At 31.7% G+C, this 9,807-nt stretch overlaps 1 protein-coding gene across 1 annotated transcript; it reads left to right on the top strand.

The window, feature by feature from the left end:
• Window positions 1-1,457: 1,457 nt before the first annotated feature.
• LOC107475609 (protein DETOXIFICATION 53-like) lies at window positions 1,458-4,425 on the top strand. The gene is made up of 2 exons (XM_021134590.2): window positions 1,458-1,583; window positions 2,994-4,425. The coding sequence occupies exons 1-2, from the start codon at window positions 1,458-1,460 to the stop codon at window positions 4,398-4,400; spliced, it is 1,533 nt and encodes a 510-aa protein (XP_020990249.1). The 3' UTR covers window positions 4,401-4,425.
• The last annotated feature ends 5,382 nt before the right edge of the window (window positions 4,426-9,807 follow it).

The following is a 9,807-nucleotide window of genomic DNA, read 5'->3' as shown; positions in this document are numbered from 1 at the left end:
GGAAAAGGAAGAATTTACATTCATTTAACTATTCATTTAACTAAAAGAAAGAAAGAAATAAGGAAAGGAAGAAGAAAAAAAATGAAGTATTAGAGAAAATATTTTTCTATACAAAATATTTGTACACTAAAATCAATCACCAATATATTTGTGTATAAATACATGTGTGGTTTAATTTATTTTCAATATATATTTGTATTACAGTATATATTTTATACTAGTGGCTGACTTTGGTGGTTGATTTTAGTGTACACGTAGCATAACTCATTTCTGTATTTGCAGTAAATTTGGGTGTAAAACGATGATATTTGGGTGTAACACAAATATATTTGGGTATATTTTAAGGAATTTTGGGTGTATTTTTGTTCTGATAAGTTCTGCATAATTCAGAATTCTTCTTCTTCCTCTTCTTCATCTTCTGTTGGTTTTGTTTATTTTTATCATCATCACTATCTTCTTCTTCTTCTTTTTCTTATCATCTTTTTCTTTTTGGTTTACCTTCTTAAGTTTCTTCTTGTTTTACTCTCTTAATAAGAATAAAAACAAAAAAATCAAACAAAGAAGAAGAAGAAACACATAATGCTGTAAAATTACTTGAAAGATGGTGAATTTACATTCATTTAATTGAAAGAAAGAAAGAAATAAGGAAAAGAAGAAGAAGAAAAAAATGCAGCTTTAGAGAAAATATTTTTCTGTACCAAAATGCTATTTGTACACGTAGTATAACTTATTTCTGTATTTGCAACAAATTTGGATGTAAAACGAAGATATTTGGGTGTATTGTTATTCTGATAAGTTCTGCATAATTCAAAACTCTTCCTCTTCCTCCTCGTCTTCTGCTGTTTCTTCTTCTTCATCTTCTTATTTCATATTCTCATAATTCTTTTTAGGAGGAAAAAATCAAATAAAGAAGAAAAAATACATAATATTGCAAAATTAAAAGAAGAAGGAGGAGAAATACGACGATGAAGATGAAATACGCAAAAAAAAAGAAGGAAAAATACAAAGAAGAAGGAGAAGAAGAAGGAAGAAGGGGAGGAGGAGGAGAAACGCGAAGAAAAAATGACAGTTGTGGTTTTCATCAAGATAGAAGAAGAAGAGTCGTTCATAATGGTAAATGAGCGCTTTGAAAACGTAATGCGCATGTTAACACGCTTTTGTAATGAGCGTAACTTCTGTTGAGTTTGCCCCAATTTATAAGACTTGTATGTGGAGCATTATTGACTATAAAAATGTTGAAAATTATAGGAATATTCTATTATTCTCTCTTTATTAACTAATAAGAGTTATTTAATAGCATTATCATTATTATTTTAATTTTAAGTTTTTCATATCAAGCTAGCTTGGGGAGAAAACATCATGCGCACTAGTGCTGAATCTCGAGGAGATATAAATGGTGACACTATGGTGTTGATGTTGGAAGAGATTATCACAACAATGAAGAGAGAATAATAATCATGAGAGGAAGAGAAAGTGGTAATGAAGCAGCTTCCAACAATGGCTTATTATCATTCATTCATGGCCTTCTTTGCCACTTCCATAATCACCTCATTGCTCTTCTCCCTAATCTCTCTCTCTCCGAGGTTTGTAATTAACTTCCTCTCTCACGTGATTCCTTCACTTAATTTGCAAACTACACTGCTATTGAATATGCAACTTATTAGATTAGTTAGAGTTTGATAAAATTTACATAATGGTTATTATCTATACAATTAAGAACATTAGGACATGCTTTTTTATTTAGAAAAATATCCATCATTTATCAAAAAATTTTCGTTTATTTTTTAAGAAAATAATAAGGTAAAGCCATTTCATTTGACCAAAATACCCACAATCAAGTTCAATATAAATAAAGAATCTCCAATGATAGTCCTGTTTCTCATTTGGCACCTCTCATTTTGAATCTTCTATAATTCATCTAGCGAGCTAGTCCTTCTTTGACAAGATTTTTACCTAAACAATGTTTTAAAGGCACCTGTTAAACTTAGCAAGAATGAACACTTTTAATTTTTTCAATAAATATATTATATATTTATTGAAAATTTCAAATTATTTTCGTATCATTAATAGGGTTTCTATGAAATACAAAAATTTTTACTTTACATTTTCTCTCTTTTTTTTAACTATTTGGTGTTAATAGATCTTTCTTCTCTTAATAAATTTTTTTATATTAAACACCTTATGAAGTTCTCTTAATAAGATACTTGTTAACAAAACGTATTTTTATATCATATTAATCATGAGCATTTTTTTCATTCTAAAGTTCAAATTTTTACTATATAAAGGCATATTATAGCATGCTTTGGTTTATAATTCCCTCACATGCCTTTTGCTTATGAGTTAAACTGCAGAAAAAAAAAGGGAAAAAAAGAAAGCATATACATAAACAATTTTATATTTTTAATAGGAATTGCCAACTTTTAGGTTACTTTATCAAATTTCAACAGTATAATGAACAATATTATGATCTTTGATTAGTAATACTGAACCTAATATACTATACATAGTCTCTTAAATTGAGAATGATACATTTCTCTCTCTATTTAATTACGTTTCTATATTTTTATCGAATTTTTAATTAGGTCTTTATATTTTTTTTTAAATTAGATTCCTATACTATATTAGATTTTGTAACTAAGTTCCTATCGTGACAAAAATATTGAAATTAATGGAATATTCTATTAAACTATATAGAATATTTAGTTAAGTGTTAGGTATATTCATTTTATTTAACGAAATATTCCGTTAATTACAATGTTTTATCATGGTAGGGACTTAATTACAAAATCTGATATGATATAGGAACTCAATCAAAAAGAAAAAAAAAAGGTATAAAAATCTAATTGAAAATTCAGTAAAAATATAGAAACTGACAAAATAATTAAACCTATAAAATAAGGCTGAACAATGTGAAATAGATAAATTAAAATGAAATTATATGCACAATGTTATTAGTATATATTGATGACAAATTCAAACACAATTGGTTGCAGGTGAAAGAAGAGTTGCAATCAATTATTAAGATTTCATTTCCCATAATAATGACTAGCCTGATGATATATTCAAGATCTGTTATTTCCATGTTGTTCTTGGGTCACCAAGGGAAAGTGGAGTTAGCTGGAGGGTCATTAGCACTTGGTTTTGCCAACATCACTGCAAATTCGGTTCTAAAGGGTCTAACCATGGGAATGGACCCAATTTGTTGCCAAGCATATGGAGCTAAGAGATATTCACTTCTAAATCAAACATTTTTTAGGGTAACATGCCTGCTCTTAGTTGTTTCCATACCAATTTCAATATTATGGCTAAACATGGGACCAGTCCTTCAAATGTTAGGTCAAGATCCACAAGTCACAAAAGTTGCACAAGTTTTCATGCTATTCTCAATTCCAGAGCTACTAGCACAAGCGCACCTTAATCCTTTGAGAACTTTTCTAAGGACACAAGGTTTAGCCACGCCAATAACCGTGGTTGCTTCTTGTGCCGCAGTTTTGCACCTACCAATCAATTATTTCTTGGCTATACACTTGAACTTAGGAGTCAAGGGAATTGCCCTAGCCACTGGATTGAATTCCATTAACATGATATTAGGCTTGTTGAGCTATCTATTTTTCTCAAAGAAGCCATTGAAACCCTGGCAAGGAACTTCCTTTTTCTCAATATTTCATGGATGGAAGCCTTTGCTAAGCTTGGCATTGCCTAGTTGCGTCTCGGTCTGCCTCGAGTGGTGGTGGTACGAGATCATGCTCTTTCTATGCGGCCTATTACGCAACCCCCAAGCGACGGTTGCGACTATGGGGATCCTAATTCAAACTCTAGGGTTTCTTTATGTGTTTCCATTTTCTCTAAGCATTGCATTGACAACAAGAATTGGTCACTCTTTAGGTGCAAGTCAACCTAACAAGGCAAGGAGTAGTGCAATAATAGGTTTTATCATAGCATTAACATTTGGAGTCATAGCATTCATTTTCTTAATGTTTGTGAGGAGAAATTTGGGTAAGGTTTTCACTAATGAGACACAAATCATTGATATGGTAACAAGTGTGCTTCCAATATTAGGGTTGTGTGAGATTTGCAATTGGTCTCAAACAGTTTCATGTGGGATATTATCTGGGACTGCACGCCCTTACTTAGGTGCTAGGATTAATTTGTGTGCATTTTACTTAATTGGTTTGCCCGTGGCTATTTTCGCTACATTCATATATAAATATGAATTATTAGGGTTATGGTTTGGAATGTTAGTAGCACAAATTTCATGTGTTTCTATGATGATATACACATTAGTAAAAACTGATTGGGGGGACCAAACTAAGAGGGCAGTGGAATTATCTCAAGTAATAACTACCCAAGACAAAAGTGTAAATGATGAGGAAAGAGGGCTAATTAGTTCTCATCCATGAGAATTTAAAAAAAAAAAATCATAGTTGAAAGTAAGTAAAATTCTTCCTCAAAGATTTGTTTTAGAAAAGTTGTGTGGAATTTTTGGGAGTTTTAATTCTTGATGTAAAGACCATTGAAAATTCTATATGATGAATTATTTTGGATAGATTTTCTTAGAATTTTAAGTTTATTATACCTGAATGTGCTACATGTTAGTTGCCTCAATTGCTAGCTGATGGTAGAGATTGTAATAGTTTAACTTGTAAAGGTTAGTTCAGGCAGTTAGAGAGTGAATTACTTATAACAGCTGGCACAATCTTATTATATGATGTGCAACTAACCATTTTGTACCTAACTTTCATTTTGAGACTCAATTCAATAAATTCGGTTATCTATTTCTTTTCTTTTCTTTTTTTTTCCAAGCTTTTACTCCACCTTTTATGGCTTCCATCGCTGAAAGCTTACAAACCAATCTCTCTAAAGTACAATCAAATATGCAATCAAATTTCATCTCTTCATTTATCTCGATAAAATTTTATGATGATAATTTTTTTCAATGAAAAGATCAAGTCAAATAAATCATTAAAGGACATGATATGTTAAATCACATTGTAGAAGGGATTCCACCTTAGTTTGATGCATCAGGAGCAAAAACTCTACTCGAATGGTAAAATGTATCAAAATATAAATACGGATTTGGATACTATTAAGAATAATAAGTAGTATGACCACAATTTAATCTTATATATATTAAATAATTTGTTATTATTATTATATATTATTCAATTAAAGGGTTTATATAATAAGATTTTTAATTAAATTTAAAAATTTATTATTTTAATAGTAATTATAATATTAAGAGAAAAATTTTTTATAATTTAATTTAAATTGTTCTTTCGTCATAAGATTATTAAAAGGACATTAATAATTCGTAAAGATCAATATATATATTGTGGTTTTCATTGGATGAAGATTAATAGATCTCATTTATTAAATTACATATAGAAATAAGACTACTGAACTAGCTCACTTTGAGAATCCTTAATGGTTATAATTACCGTATATTTGTTAATATGATATTCTCAAGATGAACATGATAATAGAGTTTTTTTTTTACCTGCAACTATTATAGTAATTAACAATGTATTTATCATACTTTGATTCCGAACATCTAATACCCTAGGGTGCTAGTTGAATGAATATTGGATATGATTTAAATACTTGTAGAATTAAAGATTAGTCAATAAAAAATTCGTCAATTATCGGTAAAGAGTTTGAACTCTGTGATTATAATGACTGATAAATAAACTGTTCTTGAGATTGTTTGATAATTGTTTAATTTTTGTTTAATTTAGTTTAGGTTTGATTAGAATTTCAATTTCAATTTTGAATCAGTTTCAAAGTTAGTTTAGGGTTAGTTTTCTAATATCAGTGGATTTAACTTGATTAAGTTAGGTTAGATTCAATACATTAGGTTTTAAATTGTTGAAGTGTTTGGAATTGTCTAATTGTGTTAATTACTGCGTTGATGACTATTTTGCTGAGAAATTATTGTTGAGATTGTTTGATAATTTGGTATTTGCAGACAAGTTGACAGACAGAGGTGCTACAGATCAAGCTATTGGTCGTGGTTGTAGTCGTGGTCGGGATAGAGGGAGGATTTCTTCCGATACCTCCGAGACTTTTGGATCCTCTTCCTCTACTCTAACCACGCCGGTGATGCCACAAGTTGTGGATTTAGTGGACCAGCTATTCATCATGGTCCCTAACTCCAACTACATGCCTTCATCTACGGTGACGCACCACCTCCTACCGCTTAATAGCTCACATCCACGGCAACTCCACCTCCAAGGACAGTTGCCGCGGCCACAGAGTCCAGCCACGAAAGTGAGGCAGTAGTTGATGCCCCTTCACCAACTCCCACAACACGGTTGTGCATTTGGCCTGATGGCGGCACGGGATAAGTATCACGATTAATGCTAATGTATTTTCTGTTTATAGTTATCACTGAAAGTGCCTGAATTGTTTCTAGTTTAGTTGATTTAAGTGTTAATTGCTGGTTATTATTTTCTAGTTTTAATGATTATGATTCTTGTTAATGCTAAAAGTTCTTGAAACCTGATTTCTGTCTGATTCCTATTTAGTGTATTTAGGTTGATGTAGATTTTTTGTTATTATTTTCTAGTTTTAATGATTATGATTTCTGTTAATGATGAAAGTTCCTGAAACCTGATTCCTGTTTAGTGGATTTAGGTTGATGTGGATTGCTGGTTATTGTTTTCTAGTTTTAATGATTATGATTTCTGTTAATGCTAAAAGTTTCTGAAACCTAATTCCTGTTTAGTGGATTTAGGTTGATGCGGATTGCTGGTTATTATTTTCTAGTTTTAATGATCATGATTCCTGATTTCTATTTTCTAGATTTAATTATTAGGGTTGAATCTTGTTTGTGGGTTGTTGTTAGGTGTTTACCAAACCCGAACGCGTGTACTCAGGAGATGACGTATGTCATCAAGCTGATGTACGACCGGCCTTGGCCCAACTACACGAAGATCTCCGCTTAGAGTAGGAAGCGCTGGTTTGAGAAATGGGCAGTAATTACTTTCATTTTTTCTGTTTTAAATATTTTTAGCTAGTTTATATCCTCTGTCTTGTTTAACTAAATTTAAAGCTTCTTTATTGCAGTTGCACTTTATTTGGGATGCGGACCATGACCTGGCCATCCGGAAGATATTCGATCATAGGATGGGTCGACGACTCCAACAGATGCTGGATGATGATCATCATGGGCGGGACCAGCGAACGGGTTAGCTCTGGCCGGAGGTAAAGAAGGGACTGTTAGCTCATTGCGAGACCAATGCGGGATTCAGACATAGCAATCTTACCAAACGAGTTAACAGAGTATCGACCAGGTCGTCCAAGTACACTGGCGACTCGGCAATCTTCATGAAAACAAAGGCCAGGCTAGTATATAGTTCCTTTAATTTAATATTGTTAATAACTTTGTTATGTTATTTGTTTTGCATATCATTACTAGGCATTCTAATAATTTTGTATTTCAATGCAACTTGTGTAGTCGAAGTCATTGGACCGCGAGGCTACATTGGCAGAGACGTTCAAGTACACCCACACGCTGAAGGAGAATAAAGCAAGATTTGCTAATCAGCGATCTCAGGATTATTATGTGAGTAAACATACATCTGATTATCTTCTGATATGAAATTATTAGAGATTAATTGTATATCTGTCTTTCTAATCATAGTAACTTGTGTTAATTGTACAGGAATCCCACATACAGACACTAGAAGACGCGACTCAACAGTCTCTGCAGTCTCAATAAAGTGGGGAGGACGCCGTCAATAGATCTACGGCCTCAATCGTTGACCCCGATGTGGTTTGGCGTGAGACCACCTCAGCCCCGTACAAAAACCGCATATACAAGATGGGATCGTTCTACGCCAGCAGCCTCCACACCTCGACGTTGAGGCCATCGTCAGACTCCGCCACTAGTCAAGCCGTCCAATCCGAGGAAGGCATGGATTTGGGGTTATAGGTGCAGGAACTCCAGCGTAGCCTTCACCAACAGGCTCAAGAGCTTAACGATTATCGGGAGAAGTATTAGGTGATCCTCACCCACGTGACATCTATGCATGAGCTTAGGCTGGAGTTTAGGGCGTCGCTGGAGTGGATGTAGCGTATGGAGGCTCAGATGGAAGTGTTCTAGGCCCAGATGTGTGCTGCTGGCATCAACCCTGCTGGTGGTAGCGCTCTTGCTGCAGGTGGCACCGGTAGCGCTGGTAGCACATAGACATCGTCACCGCTTTCTGTGCCGCCGACTCAAGGTCACGGGACTGACGACGATGACAACTACCTAGATCTATAGATATTAGGTTTTTGTTGTATTGTTTCATATATTTATTTGATATACTTTACTTTTATTTAATTTACATATTGTATTATTTATTTATTTTAAATAAAAATTTTTCATTATTTATAAATTGACCACTAGTTGTGTAAAAAAATTTAAATTTAAAATTAAAATTTACAATTTATTTCAAATTAAAAAAATAACATTAGTGTCAGAATTATTGATGGAATAATCCGTCAGTAACCAATTAGTTTTTCAAATAGGTGATCCGCCGGAGAGTCTGACAGTAATTACCGTCGGATGAAATAAATCCGACGGTAAGCACTTACCAGCAAGATTTATACCATCCGATTGTTTTCGACGGTAAATTTGATGGTACTCAGCATTTTTCTTGTAGTGACAAACCAACTTTAAAAAATTTCTTCTTAAATGCTTTCAAAAGCACACATAACTTTTAAAAGCCGTAAGAACAAGCATATGAACTTTTTGATTTATTAAATACAAAATGAAATGCTTATGCTTTTGAAAAGCAATATCATCTTTTCGAAAAATTTTATCAAACTAAGCCATAATAGAACTTACTACTCTAACACTTAAGAGCTCATCTTTAACCAACTTCTCTTCTAACAAATTTTTATACAATGACACTCTTAACATATCTTGATATGTTAAAAATTATTATCTTTATCTAAAAATATTATTATTCTCTTTCGACTGTTATTTTCTTTCGTAGGTCACATTTTTAAAGTGTGGCTAAACAAATATCTTTTTAGAAAGATAATTTTAGTATTTTTATTAGAGTGTACCTTATTACAAATATCACATCTTTTAAAGATATGATATGATAGTTTACAATATTTATTTTTTGAACTAACTTTTGAAGTCGAGTTAGGCTCACTTAATGTCAATATATACTAATATTATTTTAAAATTAAAAGAATTTAACTCAATAAAAGAAACATTTTAACTAGAAAATCAACTATTTTTATACTTTTTCTATCAAATTAAACTTTTAAAAGAAATAATTTTATAACATAACATCAGAATTTTTATAGTATAAAGGTCTAATATTCGATCATTGTTGTAAAAATAAAATTTCAAGGCAACTACAAAGAGAAAAAAGTTTATGCAAAAATTCACACAAATTTTAAAAAATTATGTGAAAAGACTTATTAAAGATATAAATATTTATCAAAAATGCTATTCGTATACTAAAATCAGTCGTCAATGTATTTACGTATAAAACATGTATAATTTAATTTATTTTTAATGTGCATGTATCTATATTCTAACATATATTTTATACTAGTAATTGACTTTGATGGCTAATTTTAATGTATACGTAACATAGTCCAATATTTATATGCTTTCTTCTAGAAACTTAACCTAACTAATTAAACTTTAGTTCAGTGTTCTGATTGATATCTCTTTATAGTTCATACATATATAATACGAGACTAAGAATAATATTTTTCAACACTTACTATAGAGAACACGAAGTCCTTTGATACGAGGATTGATGAACGTACAACTAATATCAAACTAAAAATTGTTTATAT

The sequence above is a fragment of the Arachis duranensis genome, chromosome 2 (genome assembly GCF_000817695.3).
Source record: "Arachis duranensis cultivar V14167 chromosome 2, aradu.V14167.gnm2.J7QH, whole genome shotgun sequence".
NCBI classification, from domain to species: Eukaryota; Viridiplantae; Streptophyta; class Magnoliopsida; order Fabales; family Fabaceae; genus Arachis; species Arachis duranensis.
Note: the sequence above shows the minus strand (reverse complement) of the source record. Positions and strands in the feature narration are given on the sequence as shown.